Raw genomic sequence first — 23901 nt, 5'->3', positions numbered from 1 at the left:
GGCGGGTGGCTCGGATTGTTACGAGCAGTGAGACGAGTGGGGGTTCTCTCATCCTGGAATTCCGCTAAAGGGGAGAGGGAGAGGAGGAAGGAGCTGGACAGGATCCGGACCAGTCAATGGATTGGATTAGGACCAGGGGGGGGTGGTCCACGGGGCCGGTTGCATCTGGTGTTGATTGAGCGAATATGCTTGCCGCCCTTCCAGTGTGTCCATGCCCAGCGTGTCGTGTCCAGCAGGGCTGGCTACTCAGCAGGCCTTACATGCCTCTTACGCCGATCAGCGAGACCGAGACTCCCGATGCTCATCCCTGCCGCCCAACCCTTCATTATTACCGTCACGCTAGGTATGGACGCCCCTTAGAGTGATCATCTCTTTTCTCCCTCTCTCTCTCACACATACGGAGTATTGTCCAAGGCAACGATGGAGCACGGAAGATGGAGTACAAAGTATGGAGTACATTGTAAGAACAGGGTTTACTCCGTCGACATTGACCCGTTCATGGTTTCTTGGGGGGTTTCTCTTTTTGTCTAGAACATACATACTAGTAGTACGGAGTCGAACATATTACTCCGTACGGAGTACTCCATATTCCATTGTAGATATCAGACACTAGAAATCGTGATGATGCCTATTTACAGCAACTTGAACCACCCTACCTATATGTAGTATACACTAATATTAATAGTTATACTGTACGCCCTAAGTCCAGTGCACATGTACTCTGTACTAGTTTAGAGTCATCTTTGAGACCTATCGTACAGTAGCTTTGTTCATTCCATCGATCAGCCACCGGGTGACCCCCTTTAACCCTTCGCTGTGCAGGGACGGAGGCGTACATGCTTGCGCACGACGTATCGAGAAATACAGCATGGTAATTTGGTAATTTTTCCTCGCGCAGGCATTGGACCGATGGTTGCAACCACGCTAAAACCCGCCTTATTATTGGATCTGATATGGGTCCTGGAACCCCAGCAAGGTCTTGGATCTGTCCTCCGATGGTTCTGACCCTGTTCTCAATTTTCCCTCATTTTTTCCCAAAATTTTTCTACCTTTTCAATTTCCTGTTTTGGTTTTATCTATCTTTTTTTCCCCTCTTTTAATTTTCTGGCTCCAATACTGACTACTGACCATTGGCCACTGACCACTAACCACCAGCCATTTTTCGCCCGTTTCTTTCTCTTCCCCTAAACCCCCTCCCTTCCACTTACACTACGCCATTCAGAGTATCCCTCCGCCCTGCTCCGCCCTAACTGTGTTGCTGCGGCCGGGACCAGTGGCCTCCGTAAACATTACTCTGCGACCTACCCTTTTTAGGCCTGCATCCACTTGTGACCCCCCCAACCACTTCCCTTCCCTCCCTCTCCCCCGGTGGCTCTGACATCAACCGGTATTTCCATTCCCTTTTTTGCATGTTTTAATTTTCGAAATTAAATCGGGGGGGGTTTTTTTTCTTGTATTTTTTTTTTACTGCCCCCCTCCCTCAGAGACAATCAATTCTAGATTGACCAAACCGGAACCCAAACGAGCCCAGAAAGGAGGATCAACCCTCAGGACCTGCGTCCGGGTCAAACTCTGTCCCGAATGGCCGCTCATGCTTTCTCCGGATGGGTCAATCTACCCTGGCTCCTCTCCCTTTAGTGGACTTGAGTCTTTCTGCGGTAAAAGGATGGAGATGATGCCTTGACTTCATCCTTCATTATTATTATTTTACTTTTTTTTTTTTTTGGATTTCATTTTATTTCCCGCTTAGCCGTGAACGTTTCTTTTTGGAAACCACCCAAACCCATACCCCATTTTTATTGGATTTTCCTATTCCGAATTATTACTGGCGGTGCCACTCCTAGATGAGCGGTTCCCTCTAGCCTGGTTGAGTTCGCCTGCTTTCTCAATAGGCCTGGCTTAGCCATTTCCATATACATCATTCTTTGCCCCTCTGGGACTCAAGACCTACTTGTTCCTTTCACTTGATCGATTTTCATTTTTTCTTCTTCTCTCTGACAAGTCTTCAAATTTACGTTGTCGTCTTTTCTTCTTCACTGGAATTACTACCGGAGTAATATTGGTGTGGTCGGTTTACAATTGGGCAGGTCCATACTACTACTAGTATACTATACAACGGCAGGTTCACCCGTCAACAACCTCTCAGCCTCAAAAAGCAACCTGGAACCCGCAACCCTTCCCCATCACTAGAAAACAACCCTGGGCTCGATCAATAAGAGAATGGATCATTGAATGTCTGTCGCCTTGACTTCACCTTGACCTTGACTTCCTCAACTCTACTTCCGTCGTTTCCACATGTGTCAACTGGATCTTGAATCTACATCAACCCGGTCCCTATGTCTCTTCCAGCGCTGGATTTCCGATCGACCTTGATTCCAGGCTCTATAGCACCTGTCACTCAGGAAATACACCAACGCAAACCGACTTTCGAGCCTTCTGGTACATACTGGACTGCTCCCTTCCGGGACGGTCTGCCTACTCCCCCAGGCGACATGACTGGCTTGACCTACAATGCCGTTCCACCCTTCAACTATGGATCCAAGGCACATGGACTTGTGGGACTTCCTTCTCACGCCTATGGCAATTCGCGTCCGCATTTCGACTCGATCTCCTCTTCGACGATGCCTGCAATGAAGCCACACACCCAGCCCGCACCTGCCAAAGAAGCTCCAGCCCCGGAGCTGGTACAGAAGAAATCCTCTGGAACGACGAGTGGTTCGCAATTACGAATCCCTCCTTCAATAAACAACACCAAGGGCAGTCTGGCCGAGTTTGCAGCTCAGGTAAGAATTACTCACTCTCGGTGTGAAATCACTCGCATTGATTTACCAACTAATACCTAATTACTATAGATGACTTGTTTCTTTTGGTTCGAGAAAACATCCAAACTTCAAGCCATTGAAGATCGACGCAATCCAGCACCTTCACTTGTCCCCGAGGCGATCCCGACAGTCGGTTTTCAGAAATGGGTTTCTACAATTTTGTCGACTACACAAGTCAGTCAAAACGTGATATTGCTCGCTCTTCTTTTCGTCTATCGTCTGAAGAAGTTCAATGCGAGTGTGAAAGGCAAGAAGGGCAGTGAATTCCGGCTCATGACAGTCGCTCTGATGCTGGGCAATAAATGTAAGTGAAGGCTTATCGGTTTCACCGCCTTATGATCATATTCTGTGATTGGTGAAACACATGCTGACTCATCGCAGTTCTGGACGATAACACCTACACCAATAAGACGTGGGCCGAGGTCTCGGGCATCGCAGTGCAGGAGATCCATATCATGGAAGTCGAGTTCCTCAGCAACATCCGTTACGACCTGTTTTCTTCCGAGGAAAAATGGGCCCAATGGCATAACAAGCTCGGTCTGTTCGGCGATTTCTTCAACAAGGCTTCCCAGTTGCCGCTCGAGAACGATGCCCCCGTGCTGCAGCTCTCGCCGCCGCGTCTACAGCCCCAGTCGCCGGCATCCAAGTTGCCTTCACCCCAATCCGATGTGCTTCGACCGCACTCGCAGCCCAATTGGTTTCCTTCGGCTTCTGGACTTCCTTACCCTACGCCTTCGTATCTTGGGGATACGCCCCAGAGCAACTCTCATAAGCGGAGTCGGGACGAAGACAGCGAGCTGCACCCAACCAAACGGATTGCTCGATCGACGGCCCTTCCTACCCCGGCCTTGACTGTTCCCACCTCCATGGCCGGGATTCCCACTTTGCCGCCAATGACACCTACTTCCGCTCCCACTGCCCATAGCCAGATGCCTGGTCCAGTTTCACGACTTCCACCTCCCAACCTTCCACCTTCTTCCAACCCGATGGCGCAACCTCTTCCTTCCGCCATGTCCCAACTCCCCGCTCTCGTACCTCCCGTCTACAATCGTTCTCAGACCTGGGCTCAGCAAATTCCATCCGGCCACCTCTCTGCAGTACCGTCTGGAGTATACAGCGCCCCATCGCTCCCCGATATTGGCCGCCACCACCAGGTCCCCTACGGTGTTTCATCCGGCACTGTCTCTCCTGCTGTCTCTGCCTACTCCGTTCACACCCCTCAAACTCATCTCTCTCCATCTTTCTTCCTTGCCAACCGCAATTCTCCTTATCGCCCTGTTCGCTCCGTCAACACCTTGTTGATCCCACCCCCCACCTCTTCTCTTCAGCCACAACGCAGTGTCCCGTTTGATCACATGCACTATCAACCTCTGGGAAAGACATCGGCCGATCGCAAGACAGGTCTATTGCCCTACATCCAGCCTGATGCCTGGAATCAAGGATCCTTCCAACCCTACTTCCCTCCCTCGCAGCCTTACGCAGGCTAAATCTCTCACATTTCATCTTGACGACCTCATCGCGCTACGACCAATCTTCACGAACCCCCTTCCCATTCGCTGTACATCCATTTTTTTTTTCCTCTTTTCTGCTCCATCATGTACAGAATATGGTCTTCGCATTTTGTCCGGCGTTTCACTAAACTAGAAGGGATATCTGCAGCTGCCTTGCACTATCAGCGGCAAGGAAAGCGCACACGGCGTTAATTGATCCCTTAATGTGGTCTTTGCTTTTTTATTGCCATGGACGACTGCGTTATCTCGGCAGTTCAAATCGCATACACACATCAAGGGCGTTTATTCAAGCAGACAGTACTAGTCTAGCAAACATGATTTTTTTTTAGATTTTTACTCATCGCAAAACTTCATTACTCATTTGAACAAATAGTACCATTAGGTAAATAGTAATAAAAATTAAGATCAAATAAAACTAGTCGAATGATATTTTCGTTGGTTGGCCAAGTATATGCATGTCCCCTGATTGGCGTACTTCTCACCCGGCCCGACTTTTTCCCGACCGCTCGAGATCTTTGATGTGAGCCGCGCACTCGACGAACAACCTCACCTACACATCGACATCATGACTCCTCGACTGATGGGGCTGCCTATGCAGCTTCGACAATTCATTGCGAAGCCAATTGCCCAATCCTCACCACTGGCCTTCCTTGCGCCCCAGTTCCAATCTCGCAGCGCCCACATCCTCTCCTCCATCTCCGACAATCCCTCAGCATACAACAAACGCATCCGACGAGGCCGTGGTCCCGCTTCCGGCAAGGGTAAGACCTCTGGTCGTGGTCACAAGGGTCAGGGTCAGCACGGAAAGGTCCCTGCGGGCTTCAATGGTGGTCAGACAAAGGATATCATCGTTCACGGTGAACGCGGAGGCACTACCGAGTATGTTTTTCACCAACCATCATATCCTTTCCTCTCGCGCCCCCAACCACACGGTCATCAACCAATCCAGCCAACAGAAACCAAACTGGTGTTGAATTTCCTCTCTAACACCCCCGCAACAGGCTTCACACCGAGTACGCCCCTGTCAACCTCTCACGCATACAAGAATGGATCGACCAAGGCCGCATCGACCCAGCGCGCCCAATTACAATCCGCGAACTGACACACTCGCGCTGCATCCACCAATCCAAAGACGGCGTCAAGATCCTCGGCGGCCCTGACTCGGCCCTGAAACAACCAATCCACCTCGTCGTCTCGCGCGCCTCAGCATCCGCCATCTCCGCCATCGAGGCCGCCGGCGGCTCCGTTGCAACTCGCTTCTACACCCGCCAGTCCATCCGACACATTCTCCGCATGGAGTCGCACACTTTTATCTCCATGGCCTGGTCCGCTGAGAGCGGGTCCAAGGAGCTGCTCAAGGCTGAGAAGGCGCCGGAGGATCTGTCCGAGTCGAATATCATGAAGGCTTTTGGTCTCCGCTATCGTTTGCCTGATCCTACCCGCCGTCGTGATGTCGAGTACTACCGTGACCCTGCCCACCGTGGCTACTTGAGTCACCTGCTGAAGCCCATGGAGGGTCCTTCGTTGTTCTTCCGCTCGCCTGAGGAGCGTAAGTCGACTGCTGGTGTTAAGAAGGAGAAGGTTCTGCCTGAGAACAGACTCTGGTAGACGGGGTTTTTGGACAGAGACTGTTAGTGTGGGCTTCTTCCTTTGTGCTCTACTTTGAGCAGTGTACATGTATAAATAGTCAAGCTTTGGATGTGTTTTTTTCAAACAAAATCATTTACCTTCTGGTATTCTGGCACTATCTGTAAATGGCTTACACTACTAGAGGTAATGTCTGGTGGAATTAAAGCATGTCAGGGCAATTTTGACTTGAATTCTGCCAGTGGCAATGGAAGATCCTCGGGTATCTTCACCATATAGACTCTCTGGTCGGACGCTGAAAAAGATCGAACTTTCGGTCCATCGTCCGATATTGGAATTGAACAGAATAAAGGGGTGAAACTGACTTCGATCCTCCCTGTAGGATCTACCATAATAAAAGTGTTAGGAAAGACCTTAACTGCCACGGGGGGGTATTTCGACGATGTCGTTTTTCAGAGTTGCCTTTATCTTGCTAAGCAAATCCGTAGGAATTATCTAGATAGCATGAGCAACGCAAGACACCCAAATAATAGGAGATTACCGACAGCGCTCTGCGGGATAGTCCTTGCTGGGTCGTTTATAGCCCAAACTGGAGTTGAGTTATTCGAGGTGTTGGCCATGATAATTACTAGAACTCGATTAAAAATATCATGAATGTCTTCGCAAATGCCGGGTCCCAACTTCACCGCTTCGAACCAGAGTGGACAGGCAGTGGCCCAAAGCCGAGGAGAAATTTCCTGATACTCCTCCTCATTGTCTAGAAAGGAACCTCTTCCTGCCACCGGCGCTTGCTGGGATGGTGATATTCAACGGCCTAGTGAAAGTGAAAGCTTTGCTAGGTGTAAACTTTGGATAATTTTCCCTGAGCAATCGGTCACAAAACACCTCAGTCGCTCGAGAATCGCTTTGCAACGAATGGTGGGATATTCGGCAGCGTCGGTGCCAGGCCGGGCGTATTTGATAACATCCACAGACCCTGGATGTTCGAGAAACGAATAGTGCCATGGAGCGCTGTAGGTCGATTGGGGCACCTGGGCAGATACGGGATATCGAGGAGTAAAATTTCGAATCAGAGTAAGTAATCGGATGGCTAAAAAACTGCGTTCTAATGTGCGGTGTTCCAGAGTGGCAACCATCTCAGTCGGTCAGCCAGAGTGACTTGATTCATATAGATTCATATTTCTTATACTGGAAAGGCTGGAGCTATCCCGTTCATCTTACTGAAGGAGATGTCCCCGATATACTTGATTTTCGCGATAGATCATCTAGATGATGAAATGTGTTTCAATCATGCGATGACATGACCGAATATGGGAGAAGCGAAGATCCATAGACCCATACCCCCAAATATGATAAGACTCTTTACGTGAACCAAGGTCATTGATCAATACACTAGTACTATTTGTCTCCTGAATGTCGCTCGTTCCAAGGTCACAACTGTCACTTTATCATCATTTTGGAGCGGCCCGAACCCACACTCTTAAGACTCCATACTTTCTGCACCACCTCAGGATCCTCAACCTTCAAGAAATCAAGTCTTGTTATAGCCTTTTGACTTGGTATCAGAACTCACCCAAAATGCAAGCCACCACTGCGAGCATTCCAATCCGCTCTTTCTCCGAAGCCGACACCAGTTTCATCCTCACCTTCCTCCACGAAATCGACCACGCACCTTGAAAATTGATGCTCTGAGCATGGACTCTTGCCTTTGCCGTCCTACCTCTGCTTCTCGTATTATTCTGGATTGCTGTAGCTATTAAATCGCGAGTTGTACTATGGTACTTTTTGGATTTGCATTTAAATGGGAGTAGTCAGTACTTCCTGGAGCTATACCTTGATGGGTTGAACGTCAAGTCCGACTCTAAGGCCCGGGCCAGTCCCAAGTCAAGCTCCGGTTTCGACTTCGCTTCTTTGTTCAACCATTTCATCACTTCCAAATTCTGTTCGGATTTTCTTCTTGTATTTAATGAATTTCTGCTCTGCTCAAGCTATTGGTAACTTTTGTGGTCTCTTTATTGGTGGGTCTATGTATGCATTCGCGATATTTACCGTATTTTTCGCTCTTATTTTCTCCATGCTTATATTCTTTACCCATATTTAACCTCTGACGGGGATGGATCTTTGACAACGGAGCTGAATGATCTGTATTGTGGACTAGAACTTGAAACAGGAAATTTGCTATATTGCTTCCAAGTGTCGATGGAGCTTTCGCGAATCAGGGGGGGGTTCAAGTTCTTACATCAGATAGATCACCACAATTAGGGGAATTATTTGCCTTGCTTGAACTTGAAAATATCCACGTGAGTGTCTATGGCAAAAAAGACAAGAAAAGAAAAAGATGATCGCGTTTTCAATGTGAACACCAGTCGCCAAGGGCACGACCCCACGGAAACCCTTTAGATTCGGTCAGGAGTTGCCATCTAGAACAGCTAAGGAGGCGGACATTAATTCGGTGAACTGTTCTAGAAATTATCTAGGGCCGTCCCATCCGCATGGCAGGCCAATGGCGAGTCTTTCCGCGGTCAAACTACGTCATATTTCAAGGGTGACCGGGAGCTGAAAGAGTCCCTCAGCTTTTCGAGTCATTTGACTGAGCGCCGACTCCTACCGAAAATAGCTCGGGTAGGGGATGAGCTAGATACGGGGGGTGAAATTGGGACGGAATGGGGTGGACCAGTGAGACTTTCCCCAGATTCTAGATTTCCCCCATGGATAGGGCTAGGTTGTAAACCCTGCGAGTTCGACGATATTTCCCGGGGCCGCATGGCGGGTGATATCGGATGGATTGGGGGAAGAGGAATGGGGGAAGGGAGAAATAGGGCTAGAGAGGGGGTTGAGTAGAGAGGCTTTCACGTGGAAATTATTTGGATATTTCAAAAGAACAATAATCGATGGAGCACACAAGTAGTACAGTACTGTAGATATGGGCATAAAATGGGGGGAAAGGGTCAATTCTCCTCAGCGGTTAATTTCTCCTCACCGGGCTTGAGATTGTGAAGGAGCTCCCCTCACATCTCCAATTTTATTTTTCACTTCCCTTTTTTTTTTACCCTTTCCAGCTCATTGATTGCCCTTTTTGCCGCAGCAGAGAAAAGTAATAATAATAAAATGAAATAAAACTGGGTCCTGCAATGGCAGCTCGGAGCTAGTTCGGAGCTGGGCTTACCCGCCTCAAATGACTCCTCGACTCGAGCCCTCAAAAAAAAAAAATCAACAATGGATTAACAATAAGAGGTATCGGACTTGCGGGAGACAATTGAAGGGAATGACAATTCCTATTACGCTAATTAGTAGACAGTAGTGGATGCGGAGCAGGGTGAGAGAGCTCCGTTAAACCGGAGCGAAAGGTACATGGTGGGCCATAGTAAAACATATGGCAAAGCAAGTACCCGACAGTATTACTTAGTGAGTACTCCGTAGGTGGATTACATACTTACAGGCTTAAGTGGACCCTCCGCACACACCGATTACACCGATTCGCCCGAAACAGCAACGCAATCGCCTTATCACAGTTTTTTTTGGGATTTTCCCATTGCACTTTACCTTTAGGGTACTTCTCTCCTTGAGCTTGTGACTCTTCGACCTTCACTCCTGTCCATCTCCAATTATCTTCCCCCCCCAGCTTCACCTGGGACTTCCACCATCATGGCTGGCACTTCGCTAGCAATGCGCTTAATGGCCTCCCGGTCTACTGTGCAGCTGTCCTCGCTGTCGCGCCGCTCCATCGCGACCTCGCAGGCCCTCCGCGCAGAGCCGCTCCGCCCTAACTTCCAGTCCATCTCGCGTATTGCTCGCCGCGGCTACGCTGATGCCGCCCCGTCTCCTTCGCCTGCTACTCCTTCGCCCTCGCCCGCTCCCAAGCCCAAGAAGCGCTTCCGCGTCCTGCGCTGGGCATGGCGTCTGACCTGGCTGTCCGCCCTCGGTCTCACCGGTGCCCTGTCCTTCAGCATCTACTCCCTTCGTCACCCCGAGGAGCAGATTGAGCCCGACCCAGAGAAGAAGACCCTGGTCATTCTCGGTATGCTATCGTCGCACCCAATTTCTAATCTGTTGGTTCCATCTGGAGCTTTGCTAATACCCTCGCTCCTGTAGGAACCGGTTGGGGTGCAGTCTCCCTCCTGAAGAAACTCGATACCGAGAACTACAACGTCATCGTCGTCTCCCCCCCGTAACTACTTCCTGTTCACTCCCCTATTGCCCTCATGTACCACCGGTTTGATCGAGCACCGCTCGATCATGGAGCCCATCCGCAACATTCTCCGCCAGAAGAAGGCCACCGTCAAGTTTTTCGAAGCCGAGGCTACCAAGATCGACTACGAGAAGCGTGTTGTCCACATCAGTGATGACTCTGAAATCAAGGGTGACATTTCTCACACTGAGGTTCCCTTCGATATGCTGGTCATCGGTGTTGGTGCCGAGAACGCTACTTTTGGTACGACAACACCTTCCATGCGAGCTTTTACCCCGATGAACACTGAACTAACAAAGACTTTCTAGGTATCCCTGGTGTTCGTGAGAACTCGTGCTTCCTGAAGGAGGTCAACGATGCTCAGAACATCCGTAAGCGCGTCATGGATTGTGTCGAAACTGCTATGTTCAAGGATCAAACCGATGACGAGGTCAAGCGCCTGCTGCACATGGTCGTCGTCGGCGGTGGCCCCACTGGTGTCGAGTTCGCCGGTGAGCTCCAGGACTTCTTCAACGATGATCTGAAGAAGTGGATTCCCGAGATTCAGCACAACTTCCACGTTACCCTGGTCGAGGCCCTGCCCAACGTTCTGCCCATGTTCTCCAAGCAACTGATTGACTACACCGAATCGACCTTCAAGGAGGAAGAGATTACCATCCGCACTAAGACTATGGTTAAGAATGTCACCGACAAGTACATTGAGGCCCAGGTTACCAACCCCGATGGATCCAAGTCTATCGAGAAAATCCCCTACGGTCTCCTGGTCTGGGCTACTGGTAACGCTGTTCGCCCTGTTGTCCGCGATTTGATGGGCCAGATCCCCGCCCAGAAGGACTCCCGCCGCGGTCTTGCTGTCAACGAGTACCTTGTCGTGAACGGTGCTGAGAACGTCTGGGCCGTTGGCGACTGTGCCATTACCAACTATGCTCCTACTGCTCAGGTCGCTGGTCAGGAGGGTGCTTTCCTGGCCCGCCTCTTCAACACCATGGCTAAGACTGATACCATCGAGAAGGAGCTCCAGCACCTGTCCGACACCCAGTCTCAGGCCAAGTCCAACGATGAGCGCAACGAGATCCTCAATGAGATCCGCGAGCGCCAGAAGCAGCTGCGCCGCACCAAGCAGATGGGTCCCTTCCAGTACTCCCACCAGGGTAGCTTGGCCTACATTGGCAAGGAGCGTGCCGTTGCCGACATCTCCTGGCTCTCCGGAAACATTGCTAGCGGTGGTACCCTGACCTACCTCTTCTGGCGCAGTGCCTACCTGAGCATGTGCTTCAGCTGTAAGTTTCATCGCATTCAATACCACCTTTCACCTCTTTTGACATACCACTAACTTTTACAACAGCCCGCAACCGTGTTCTGGTCGCCGTTGACTGGATCAAGGCCCGCCTCTTCGGCCGTGACGTCTCCCGCGAGTAAACATCCCACATGCAAGCCATGTCAAAAGCCGTCTGTAACAATTCCGTTACACGGCCATCAATTTCCTTTCTGTTAAATTCCCGGACAACCTTCACCTCCATGTCCGTTGAACCCCCCCCCCCCCTGAGGGCCACGTTTGAAACGCAATACCACCTCCACGCCACCACCTTTGTCAACCATTTTGGGTTTCCTTTTATTTTCTCCGTTCCGTCCTTTTCTGTGATAGACATATCCATCCACCACCCGATTCTCAGTTTCCGATAACCCGCTCCTGGGGGCGCTGTTAGTTTGATGTTTTTCGGTCCATCTCTTTCATCTCTCCCATGTATACTTTTCCTCATCGCATTGATGTGGGCTGAGGATATCTATCCGCTCGACAAGCGCCCTCTGTGCGGGTAATCAGAGAGGAAAAAGCATTAATCCGCTCTCCTTTTTATCTTTGTTCGTTTCAGCTTCTTTTCTTTTTCTCTTTGGGTTGTACGCTATGGTATATCGATAGACTGGGTCTGGGATCATTGTGTGACCTATTTGAGCCAATGATTTTCTTCCAAATTTCCTTTCATGATGCCTGTAGAAATCGATTCGACCGTAGTGAAAGAATTACTTGACTCTGAACCGTGGGAGTACTCTAGAATTACATAACGAAAGCATAAAACATGTAGCAAAAACTGTTATTCTTGGATTGCGAAAAAGTCTATGTTGAAAGCAAAGCAGTGAAACCACTCCAACACTTCAGGAGAAGGTGAGGAAATACAAAACGCCCATTTCCAGGAACCGAGTCACCAGTTTAACTGAGCATAGCCAATTCGTCCATTTCTCGCTCAAAGCAAAGTGAACCTTGATATTATGATTAGACCGGCCATACCAAGGTTGAAGCCACTGCAAGGTAATTTTCCTTCTTCATCGGCTAAGATTCACGAGCTAGTCGAGCATTTGTTCGAGACTTTTGTAAGAGAGGGCCTACGTTTTCTCTACGCGTGCAAACCTGGAAGTGTGACGGCTGAGGATATCGAATCTCTTATCAAAAATGGAGAAAGTCCGGGTTTACCGCAGTTTTTATAGGTATGAAATGTGCTGCCAGTTATTCCGAACGCGTCGTCACAGTTGGGTTGCTCGCCGCGAGTCTGCCGACCAGTTTGTCGATCGCGGGCCTTGGAGCCCCTTCGATGGGGAGATGATTTTTTCAAACACTTTGCTCCTTGGGAAAACGAGCAATTGGCTTATGTATATGAATACTTCAAGAAAATCATGAAGCGAGGTTTGTATACTCTTAATCCAATCTTCTCCCCACTATTTCTGGAACTTAAAATATAGTAATCGTAGGAATGCGGTACCCTCGGACAAGGGACAGTGATAATTATAACCAAACCAAAAAAAGAACGCAGTATCAATGAGTTCAGGGTTGGCCAATATCAAAGAAATGGTGGATGCATACAATGCCAGTGGTTACGATCTCACATATACCGATGAAAGTAGTGGGATTACATATCTTCCTATTATTTCGAGCAAAAGTTGGAACAATAGCCTCGGATTTATCAGCGATACATTCAATGATTACGATAGAAAGTCCAAGCGCGAGTTGAAACGATTACTCATGGATCTTCCATTGGATAATCAGGCAAGCAAAAGTTTCCCGCCATTCTATCATGATACAGACCGTGACTCAGAAGAGATATGGTCATGGGTCCAGTGGAGGAATATTTGGGAAGAGCAGTACACGATGTCATCATCTCTTGTATACTGTGCCTTCAATGATAAATCACGGCGACAGGCCTATATGATGTGGGGCCGATCTCGACTTGATAGTGCTGGTCTCACATATCCTCCGCCTGATGATTTTCCAAATGGCTTTTCGGGGGAATTTGAGGACGACTTTACAGACTATGACTCGGAATATTCAGACTCCGGCTCCCAAGGCGAATACTAAATTTTGTGGAAGATGGACTGCTATCAACAGGGTGAGGTATGATGTTCGTGGAAAGCCACATTTTGAATACTATAGCCTTCTAAGTTTGATTAATACTACATTGCTTTATCTCTTTTCGAACTTTGACTATTAGCAGCTGGTTGAATATGATACATGGACATACTAGTAGTAGTCTCATGATAGCCTACAGTCAAACCTACAAGTCAAGCCTACTAGTAGAGACTACCACAACATTACTACTAGTATATCATACCTAGGTACTAGGTAGTGCCCAGGTGCCTGTAATTTTCTGTATATGTGGACTACATACTATCATGGTGATCAAAACTGGTTAATCCTTGGCGGATTATGTACTAGTAGTAATACCGATCGATATGCCCACCTGGACACTGGAATTTTGAAGATATCATGGATCTCGTTTGTTTCTTCTATAAAAGCTGTTTGAGCTCACTGCTGGTATCTATAGATTCTGAGTCAGCCTAGTCTTTCGTTTGTCAGGCCCTGAGTCTGATTATCTGCTTCTTCACTAGCTACAAGTAGCGGCTCCCGCTCTTCATCCGAATGACTCTCATCCACCGTTTGCTTTGATTCTCCCCTCATGAAACAAGCCATTACAAATGCGGAGAAGAAAATGACCTAGATCAGATGTCAGCTGTTAGTTCTAAAGATGACAGAAAACCGTGTACCGTCAAACGCATGAAATGTAGAGTAAGACATCGACCACTAATTTTCAAAGCCCTGCTCCACGTATACTATAACATGGGGCTCGCAATCAGATGAGCGATGGCATCGGTAGTTGCCACCAGTGTGTATAATTTTGCTGTATCGCTCGATATGGGGATATATGATGTCAGAGCAGCCAGAATTGAAAGCAGCACGCCGAATCCTAGCGCATATACCATAAGTGCTGTGAATTATGTTAGCACTGGCCAAACTATCGGCTTTCTCGCTTGGAATTACCGATAAAGACCAAGCTTAGCGTAGGGGCAACTGCCACTGTTGCTGCCCCAAGACCGAGCAGGAAGCTGCTGGCCCGGGCAACACAAATGTTGATGTCGGTGATAGACCAGCCCGCTCGTTTCTCTAGCGCCGAAGAGATAATGGGCAACACAATCAAGAATGCTATAATATTCACAGCCGATACAAGGACAGCAGAGTTGCAACCTGGTTCCTGTTAGAAGGTCTGTCTTAAGTGATCTGTCCGCTGACTTGACTTTCCAAGCTCTATCTCGAAGCGCACTGGCACATATGGCAGCCAAAGCGAATTTTGAAGGCTTCTGTATGTGATGAGAGGTCCAATGATATCTGTTATTGATACGGCTGAGTACACGCGATAAAAGCCGTTGCTCCTAGTTTCCCGTTAGGTATCAAGTGATATAATTGCATAATTCAGATATACCTATTTGATTCTTCCGAAAGATCCGATACCATAGTAAGACAAATTGCAATCGCGATGGCTGGACCGCCGCCAACAAATCTAAAAAAGGAGGATAGCCAAACAACCTCGATAGGAAAGATATCCCACAACGAGCCTGCATGGCTTTGGAGTAAGCTTTTGTTGCAGTGTAAATATATTTGCTTTTAAAATGAATAGCGGAACTCCCATGTCATATAAATCCAACACATGCTACAGAGTGTACCAAAGACGGCCAGGGCGAAGCTTATACGACGCTCATAATAATCGGCAATGTTGCCGATGACAGAACTAAACAGTATCACTATGTTGGGCTCGCACTACATCCTTTCTTGAAAGATAATTTCAGAGCGCGGATGACTCACATGGTAGACTATCAAAAAAGCTCAACAGACCTCGATAGTACGCCAACTGCACTTGGACCGGGTTTTCCTTGCACATCTTCTCATCTACAAGGGTAGTTATATATGTTGATCGATGGAGTCTTTGACAGATGGTGTTTTCAAGAAGACAAATGGTAGGTACTCTCTGCACACTTTCCTCCAGCTCCAGCAGGATCACCAAGGAGTATACGAATACCATAGGCGGTAGTCGACGAATAAATGTCGCAGTCGTCCCATTTTGCCAAAATCGCATGTTTCAAGGTGAAAGTAGGTGAAATTATTTCAATGGAGCAAGTTGAGGAGAATTACGGTGGATTGGGGACAAAGGATGATGGGAGTAGATTATAGAGACGAGGGAAGGACTCGGAGGCTGACGTAGTCATAAACCGTGACCCAGACCGCTGCCCATCTCGCTGCCCATCTCGCTGCCCAGCTTCTATCCCACAAATACTATAGAGTCAATTTTCAAGTTCAATCATGGCACGTGAATTTTTCGAGATAAGTATGTGCGCTTATTGAAAATGTACAAAGGTGAATTCTGACCGATCTGGTTTGTAAGCTAACCCTAGAGTGAGGCTGAGGCGTCGAGGCTGAAGCGTAGATTCAGCTTGAAGTTTCTGCAGTTCTTACTTTTAGGGCTCATAAGATTTCGTCAATCTAGTAATTCAACAGAGAGGTGGCCATTCCTAATTCTTGATGTCTTTTTGCCTTGGTCCACGGCTCACAATTTTCAGATCCGTATTTCTCCCGACTAGGTAGTTCATTCCAAGGTTACCAGAAACTTGAAGATATTCAATCCCGAATTCTAGAAATACTACTAATACTGCCATTGGTACGTATTACCTAGGTATCAGGGTGTAAAATATAGTATTCCGATGTAAAAGGCTCATTGGAGTTTCAAGATAATTGCTATAAAGACTAGCAATTGTTCCCCATCCAGGTGGGTCTCACTAGTCTCAGACCTAAAAATCCCAGGGTTCAGGATAAACATTGCGCCACCAAAAAATCGCGAAATCAAGAAGCTAACTATTTCCGCCGCAGAATCTGCGATTACCTTACTAGCTGATGACAGATCGCACCTAGTAGATGGAAAATTGCCCTTCGAATGGGTAGGCTCCTGGGTCTGGAAGATCGGGTGCTTTGTTCTCGGTATCATTGGCCTGTATTTTCTATTTGTCCTTTTTGCCTTTCTGGATTGTACTTCTTATTCACAGTGGCAATATCAAACCTCTACCTATTAGGTCGTTTTCGTGATAACCACGCTTACAAAGACTGCGGTACTTGTTTCAATGACCCCTTGTATTGGTTGAATAAAATGGATGAAGGTGCCGGTGGAATAAAGTGAACACTCTATTAAATTTGTGGAGAAATATGATTTTTTTTTTCGCGATATTTAGTACTGCAATTGGGAGGATAGTATAATCGAGCAAATGGTGTCAAATCCAGATGCGATCTTTGAGGACGATATACTACATTCTGCTGTAAAAAAAAACTTTCGCAGAGTGAGCAGATTCTGACAGTTCTACCACTGGCCGTGATATCTGCACAAAATCAACATTCCAACTGCTGATGATGATAGCTGAAAAGTGAAGGTTAAGAGAGATGCATTGCACTCGCCAAAATAGTACTAGCGCGTAGTCAGACCCATGAAGACCGTGTGGACTTGATTATGTGGGCGCCTGCGTAAGCACAGAATACGAGGGGCCAAAATGTCAACTTCAATGCTCTTGCGCGCTACTTTAACGGCTCATCTGCGCACACCTGAAGCAGATCTGCACCTAACTATATCCTGAGTATCAAGAAAATAGTGCAAAATGCTGCGGAAAAAGGAATCCTATATCAGCATCACTCCGATCCCCTCGTCTGTCCCTCGTCAGCTAGCGCTGGATATACTGCACAGCCACGGTGAAATCATCACACTTAATCCACTTGTGCTGTCCTATCATCCGATCACAGCGCCCAGAGATGCCGCCGCAGATGAATATTATTCTACCTGGTATGAGATTATCGAGCGAGTTCAATATCTTCCCGGCTTAGGGAGGCTGGGAGCCGGCAAGATAAGTTTCAAGGGCAGTTTCCACAATACTCCATGGGGTTTACAAACCCACACGTTCGTTCCACTGGGCATCGATATTCGGAGCAAGTGGCGCATCTCTGGAAATCAACCTAATGAACCGCGTCACCCGAAGGAGTTTCGAGTTGACGGCGAGCCGGAAAATGGACTCTATCTACGGGAGGACATCACAATCGAGTGCAATCTAACGTTGGTTTCATTTGTTAAGAGTCAAATGAAGGCAGCATCAAAAGTGCTCGTTGAAAGACTAATGAAGAAAGCCGAACTTCTCGATGCGGGCGTTTTGGAGGCCTTCATGGAAGATGGTAAACTCAAGACCATCAATCCTGCCAATCGTTCAAACCTGTTCCAGCCTTCGTCCCCATTGCAGTCTCCACGACTAGAGACAGACGGCATGTCAGAGTCTTCATCGAGCCGATCCGGTGCTCAATCTCTAACTGAACACCCACGATGGGGGTCGACATCTAGGCGGCGGCGACAGTCGAGCCAATTATCGTCGCAGTCTGGAAAAGAAAAGAAAAACTTTGTGGCGGAGCTTCCAGGAAACTATTATCATCCGCAGTCTCAGGACGAGTCGGAGAATCAGACACATTACGAGCTACCAGGTATGAACAGCCACTACTAATTTCAATCTACGAATCTCAACTCACATCCGATGTCAGATCAATCAGTCATCGCCGGCCCTTTCTCCCCTAAACCCAAGGAAAGCCGCCATTCTCGTCACTATTCAAGAGATGGAGGCTCAACAGCGAACCACGAGGTTCACAATACCATTCATGAGATGGGTAGTGGCTGAAAATCGCCGTCTTGCTTCGCCAGTCATGGGATGAGCTGCCACTGCACATTTTGCTGCAATGGCCGCCAAGTGACCAGTGCTTTATGTACTTGTGTGCCATTTAATTATTTCATGTTTATCAATCTAGGGACAAGAGGATACGGTGTTACTCTTTTTATGTTGAAGGTTGTCTCTCGTCATTTTGAGAATTCTTGATTATTTACTTACAGCTACATCAAATGAATGCCTGAGCTTTGTTCAATTTGGAATGCATCTAGGTTCTCCTTTAATTACGTCCACAACAGTCCGCAAATAATCAGGTTCGAAGGTTGACCATACCTACCTAGGTACCTAGGTTACAACTTAGAATGCGACTGGAGCTTCGAGTTACTAGGAGTACTCGTCTCTCGGAGCCTAACCAGATAAGTACTAAGTAATTACTATCTAGGTACTAGTGTGTATCAATCCCTACTAGGAGGGCGCATAGCAGAGTACAAAACATGCGAGCCGATCTGACATCTAATTTTCGACACTGTGATGCGCGCGTGGATATATGAGGTGATTTGTTTTGATTTCAACTGTATGTACAAGTGACAAGTTATCTCAAGATAGAAAGAGACCGTAAAATTCTCCAGAAACAGAAAGAGGGGAATATGGGACGAGTGAAAGGTATCAAAATTACAACTGTGGTGCGAGTGTGTCTAACCGGGAAGGGGGAGAGGGGGGTTTGAAAGAGGAATGAAAAGCACAGATTCGTAGATCGGAACAGGCCATCCTTAGAAGATATTCCAGCGGCTGCGAGTTTCTTTCGCGGCCTGCGCACGGTCAGAACTGCGGTGCATGCTTCGACCGTCCAGCTGTCGGATACCCTCGATCTTCTGTAGTGCCAGTTCCAGTAGTTCTTTCTTGCGGATGATGTCTAGGTGACGGCGGACCCGAGGGTCTTCGCGGGCAAACCGCTCAACCTCTTCGTCCGAAAGGTGTCTGCCGAGACGCAGGTCCAGTTCTCGGGGGAAGTTGTAGTAGAATTCAGAGAGAAGCTCAACGTTGAGGAACAGCACTGCCGTTGACGTGAGCTTATCCGCTACCACATCCAAGAAGACCTCTGGACAATGGTATTTGTTCTTTTGAGATGCGCACTGCTTGGATCGCACAGCCATCATTCGCATTTTGATGAGGTCAGCTCGGTCCCTGAGGAAGATGCCATCTCGGCCTAAATGGTAAGTTAGTCTCGAGCTCTGAGATGGGGGTTTTGATCCTTAATCAGAGTAATTATGTAACTTACCTCTCTCGAGCAGGGCAGAACTGAAGCCACCGGCACCCCCAGCGCCATTGCCCTCCAGTACCACATCACCCTTCCGCACTTTGTCGATGAATGCCATTACATCCTTGAGCTTTCTCTTTCCAACGAGATCTTCGGCATGCTTCATGGCTGACTCGCAAGCCCGGAGCTCATCCTTCAACACCCTACTCACGTTTTCCCTCCCCTTGGACCATTCCGAGTCCTCAACCTCGATTTCGAATTTATAAGGCTTGATGCAGTTCTCCACCTGATCACTAGTACTGAAGAATCGATCATTCAGGATACTATTGCAGGCGTCGGTAATCTGCTTGTGAGCCCAGGGGTGGGAGGCAAAGGTAGAAGACGCCAGAAGCTGGTCGACATGGTTTTGGAGGGCATTGGCGACGACTGTGGTGGCGAGGCGGCCGATTCCGAGTTTTGTCAAAGAAGAGCTAGATGCATCTAGCTTGCGGTGCCAGAACAAGGACTCCGGGTCGGCCTTGGGTAAATCTTTCAATGGATCGAGCTCAGTCATGACGGCTTCTAAGTCCTCTACTGGCTTGTTCCAGTAGCGCTGCGCCAAGATATCCATAACGCGTTGGTCGAGTTCTGCCTTCAGCATCTCCCGAACCTGCGGTCGACCGAAGCTCTCGGCGAATGCTTTGAACGAATGCTTGAAGCTGTCCAGGCTCTCGGCGAGGTATGATTCCGCACTCAATGGTCGGTCATTGTATTGCACCTTGAATTCATATGTTGCCTCTTCAAGCTCCTGGCTGATGGCATCTCTCGTGCCCGCTAAGCTGGAGGCCATTGTCTGTTCGAGAACATGCATCAACTTCTTACGCAGTGTTGATACACCGACCGAGGTCTCTGAGTGAGCGCCAAACTCGGCTGGGTGTGCCGAGAAGAAAGCATTTTCGTTCTTCAAGATAGCGCTCGTGATGTTTCCGGATCCTCGAGAGAAGAGAGCTGATGTTTGGGGGTTCCGACTGATGACGCCCACGTAGCCCAGTCTGAGAGGATACTTCTTGTCGCATAGAACATCATGGCCTCGTTCAGGGTCGACGAGATCCATCTTGGTAATAACACCAATTGTACGCTCTCCGCGGGGGTCCACGCGACGACTAGATCGCAGCGCTGTTGAGTTCGCAAGATCGACATCAGCTGCTGAAATCGCTAGAATGACGTTGGGTGCTTGGATATATTTGTCACAAAGGTCTGCGATCTTCTGCTTCAACTCTGGGGGTTGGTCGTGTCCAGCGACCTGAATGTAACCAGGAAGATCGATCATGGATAGGTCTGGAACATTGGGTGAATAGATTGTCAACTGGATGGGGTCATCGGAGACACAATCCTTTTCCGGGACCGCGAGGTTGAGGTCTGTCAGGGTTCGTTGGATCGAGGAGAAGTCGGTGATTTTGCCAAGTCCCAAGGCTGGAAATTCACCATACTCTGCTTGTGCATTGGGGGTGTTGACCAGAGTCAGTTCGATAGGTCGCCGAGTGACCATATTGGAACCCTTGGGTAGAAACTCATGGCCCACAATAGCTTCCAGGACCGAGCTTTTACCAGACGACTGCGACCCGATAACGACAATGGAGGGAAGAGTCAGGGTTCCTGATTGACCGACGGTTTGGAGGATGTTTCGAATTTCAATCATTTTGCGGGTAAGAAGCATCATCTGGTCATCTTCGGCAACCTGTTGCTCGGGTCGGGAGTCGTCCTCGTTTGATTGATCGTAACCAAACGCCGCGCCAGAAGCAGCGGCTGCTCCGACTACAGCCCGGCCCTCCTTTGGCTCTTTATCGCCACCCGAGCCACCAGATTGGGATTCCTCATCTTGTCGGAGAATCTTTTGAAGCCACTCAGGGGTTTCGATATCTCCTGTTGTATTGTTCCATCCCCGTTGTGTTTGATCCGCGATATCCTGAAGGCCCTGGAATAGGCCCGATGCCGTGTTGCTTGCTGTCTCTCCGGCGGTCTTGAAAATATCGATTGCATAATTCCCAGCCTCTATAGAAGTATGTATTAGTAAATGATACGTTTCCGGAACCACAGAGAAAAAAAAGTACGTACGGGTGGCTTGATACTGGACGTAAGCTAGACCGGCGACCGTAGCTCCTCCGAACATAGCCGGTATGCGAGCAAACTTGAGAGCCAGCTTGGGGAGAAAACGGGCATATTTGAAGGAGAATTCTCGAACAGCTGGGACATTATGAATAGCACTTGCACCAATCGGCCATGCGCGTCCCCTCAAAGCGGCACCTCCATCGGCGCGCAACAGGCCTCCTGTTCTTGAGCCAGCATGATGGAAGTTGCGGGCCACCCCGTTCCGCACTAGCGGGGCGAGTCTATGGGAGAGGATTCTCCCGCTCATGGTTGTTGTCGAATCTCATGCAAGATGGGATTTCAAGAGTAAGTTAAGGTGTTGGAACTTGCAGATCCACCGCTGACATCAACCTGACCCGCGCGATGTGGCCGCTTCGCCCGCCGTAGTCATGAAGGGTCACGTGTCACGAAATGACGTGCTGTGCAAGGGAAGTGAGTGCGGTGTGTGTCTAAGGGGATTCTGTTTGTTTTTATTTTTGTGAATCATTCTTTCATATTTTTCTTCTCTCTCTATCTATCCGTAGTTGAACTTGGCGTGGAACTGCTCAACTGTGGTTGGTTCATTGGTCTTCTCTCTCTCTCAGATAGTCGGTGACACTTCTACCCGTCAACGCCTAACCAAACCACCAACTCCCGATTTGAGAACTGCTGTTCCAGATTCTCTCTCGGTCCTTCACAAATCGCGTCCAAGATACAGCCCATACTACTTAACATCTTTGATCTATATTCACTCGTATATAGACACCAACGGGCTTGAATATACCCCCGACATGTGTCGATTTCTGGTGAGTCAACTTCAAATGCGTAAATGTGTTGGGACCAACCTCTAACAATCAACTCGCAGATCTACAAAGGACTAGACGAGATTCGTCTCAGTAAACTGGTCACAGAGCCAAGTCATTCTATCCTCACACAATCATATGACTCCAGGTTACGATTAGTAGGTCTCCGCCACTCAAAACAATCGAGCTCTCTACGGCGTAGAAACTCGTGGGAGAAAATCATCACCTTCCATACATCAAACTAACTATGAATTCCAGGATAACCGCCGGCCAGTAAATGGCGATGGCTTCGGCGTCGGGTTCTACACCGACCCTAAGCTAGGCCCAGAGCCATGCATTTTCACATCCACGCTCCCAGCGTGGAACTGTGAGAACCTAGAACGTCTCGCTTCTAAGACCTGCTCCAATCTGATCTTCGCCCACGTGCGCGCAACCACAGAGGGCGCCCTGGCCGATAACAACTGCCACCCCTTCCAGCACCAGACCCTAATGTGGATGCACAACGGCGGCGTCGGCGGATTCCAATACATCAAGCGGCCTCTCGCCGACTCCCTGGCTGACAAGTGGTACTTGGGCGTCAAGGGAGGTACCGATAGTGAGTGGTCTTTTGCACTTTTCCTCGACCTCCTTGAGAAGGAGGGTGTGGATCCGAGTTCGGATCCAGGTCCGGAGGGATTCGGGCAGGCCCTTTTGCGCCGGGTCATGATGAAGACAATTGCCAAGATAAATGAGCTTGTGCGCGAGATTCCTCAGAAGCACAATGTTACCAATTTGGAGACCAGGAGTCTGCTCAACTTTGCTGTGACGGATGGTCATACTGTCATCTGCACGCGGTACATCAGCAGTAAGACGGATGAGCCTGCTAGCCTGTACTTCTCGTCTGGTACGAAGTGGAAGGAGGGGAACACGAAGGGGCACTTTAAGATGGAGCGTCATGATAAGGGCGCTGACATCGTGTTAGTCGCCAGTGAGCCTATCACTTTCGAACGACGTAAGTCTCTCCCTTGGTTTTCCAACCTGTGAAGCTCAATGACATCCAATACTAACACTCATCATAGACAACTGGGTCGCAGTACCTGCAAACTCGGTGGTCACAATTCACAAGCAGACCGTGATGCTGCACCCCATTCTGGACGAGTTTTATGGAGAAGATCTCAACCATGATCGTTCGTCTTGCTTCGCCAGCTCGAAGGGACTGGTCACTACAGCACCAGCTACGACTGCAATCCCATCAGAAACAGAGCCATGTGGACCCAGTGTCGCCAAAGATAGCCAAGGAGTTGGCCGAGAGGTGCCCATACAAGGACATGTCACAGCCTGCGCGTCGCATTGATTGATGATTGAGGAGCATTTTTTGGTGTCTAGTACATGAATCGCATCAGCATTTGTGGATATTTGCGGAAGCGAGTGGGAGCATTACTAAACTAGATTGATACCAAAATAGCGAATGGAGTCTAGGATTTCGGGTTAAATACTATTGAAAATGCTTTGGAATTCCCTACACTACTAGTAAAGTATTTGTGGCTGCAGGATTTGATCCTAATCAGGGAGTGCAACCAACTTGAGGGCACTACTAAGTGGACACCCCATTTAGTCATCTGAACACCCTATCTGTCTGTTTAGAAAA

General features: G+C 48.6%; 8 protein-coding genes across 8 annotated transcripts; 7 read left to right on the top strand and 1 right to left on the bottom strand.

Moving 5' to 3' along the window:
* Positions 1–2336: 2336 nt before the first annotated feature.
* N7533_009508 (uncharacterized protein) lies at positions 2337–4309 on the top strand (the record flags this gene model as incomplete). The annotated part of the gene is made up of 3 exons (XM_057106158.1): positions 2337–2783; positions 2853–3126; positions 3204–4309. 3 exons carry the CDS (start codon positions 2337–2339, stop codon positions 4307–4309), a joined length of 1827 nt encoding a protein of 608 aa, XP_056957607.1.
* A 589-nt stretch (positions 4310–4898) lies between these two features.
* On the top strand, positions 4899–5941 carry N7533_009507 (mitochondrial 54S ribosomal protein uL15m; the record flags this gene model as incomplete). Its single annotated transcript, XM_057106157.1, has 2 exons — positions 4899–5212; positions 5335–5941. The coding sequence occupies 2 exons, from the start codon at positions 4899–4901 to the stop codon at positions 5939–5941; spliced, it is 921 nt and encodes a 306-aa protein (XP_056957606.1).
* Positions 5942–9565: 3624 nt separating this feature from the next.
* N7533_009506 (External alternative NADH-ubiquinone oxidoreductase) lies at positions 9566–10092 on the top strand (the record flags this gene model as incomplete). Its single annotated transcript, XM_057106156.1, has 2 exons — positions 9566–9938; positions 10013–10092. The coding sequence occupies 2 exons, from the start codon at positions 9566–9568 to the stop codon at positions 10090–10092; spliced, it is 453 nt and encodes a 150-aa protein (XP_056957605.1).
* A 64-nt stretch (positions 10093–10156) lies between these two features.
* On the top strand, positions 10157–11528 carry N7533_009505 (uncharacterized protein; the record flags this gene model as incomplete). Its single annotated transcript, XM_057106155.1, has 3 exons — positions 10157–10352; positions 10418–11389; positions 11455–11528. 3 exons carry the CDS (start codon positions 10157–10159, stop codon positions 11526–11528), a joined length of 1242 nt encoding a protein of 413 aa, XP_056957604.1.
* A 1390-nt stretch (positions 11529–12918) lies between these two features.
* Positions 12919–13455, top strand: N7533_009504 (uncharacterized protein; the record flags this gene model as incomplete). The annotated part of the gene is made up of 1 exon (XM_057106154.1): positions 12919–13455. One exon carries the CDS (start codon positions 12919–12921, stop codon positions 13453–13455), a length of 537 nt encoding a protein of 178 aa, XP_056957603.1.
* Positions 13456–17066: 3611 nt separating this feature from the next.
* N7533_009503 (uncharacterized protein) lies at positions 17067–17951 on the top strand (the record flags this gene model as incomplete). Its single annotated transcript, XM_057106153.1, has 1 exon — positions 17067–17951. One exon carries the CDS (start codon positions 17067–17069, stop codon positions 17949–17951), a length of 885 nt encoding a protein of 294 aa, XP_056957602.1.
* Positions 17952–18877: 926 nt separating this feature from the next.
* N7533_009502 (dynamin-related GTPase MGM1) lies at positions 18878–21760 on the bottom strand (the record flags this gene model as incomplete). Its single annotated transcript, XM_057106152.1, has 3 exons — positions 18878–19314; positions 19387–21396; positions 21460–21760. 3 exons carry the CDS (start codon positions 21758–21760, stop codon positions 18878–18880), a joined length of 2748 nt encoding a protein of 915 aa, XP_056957601.1.
* A 502-nt stretch (positions 21761–22262) lies between these two features.
* N7533_009501 (glutamine amidotransferase subunit DUG3) lies at positions 22263–23607 on the top strand (the record flags this gene model as incomplete). The annotated part of the gene is made up of 4 exons (XM_057106151.1): positions 22263–22277; positions 22337–22432; positions 22533–23265; positions 23333–23607. The coding sequence occupies 4 exons, from the start codon at positions 22263–22265 to the stop codon at positions 23605–23607; spliced, it is 1119 nt and encodes a 372-aa protein (XP_056957600.1).
* Positions 23608–23901: the final 294 nt, after the last annotated feature.

The sequence above is a fragment of the Penicillium manginii genome, assembly GCF_028828005.1.
Source record: "Penicillium manginii strain IBT 31320 chromosome Unknown utg000006l:1.0-4164085.0:1.0-4166146.0, whole genome shotgun sequence".
NCBI classification, from domain to species: Eukaryota; Fungi; Ascomycota; class Eurotiomycetes; order Eurotiales; family Aspergillaceae; genus Penicillium; species Penicillium manginii.
This window is presented reverse-complemented; position numbering and strand designations above follow the sequence as displayed.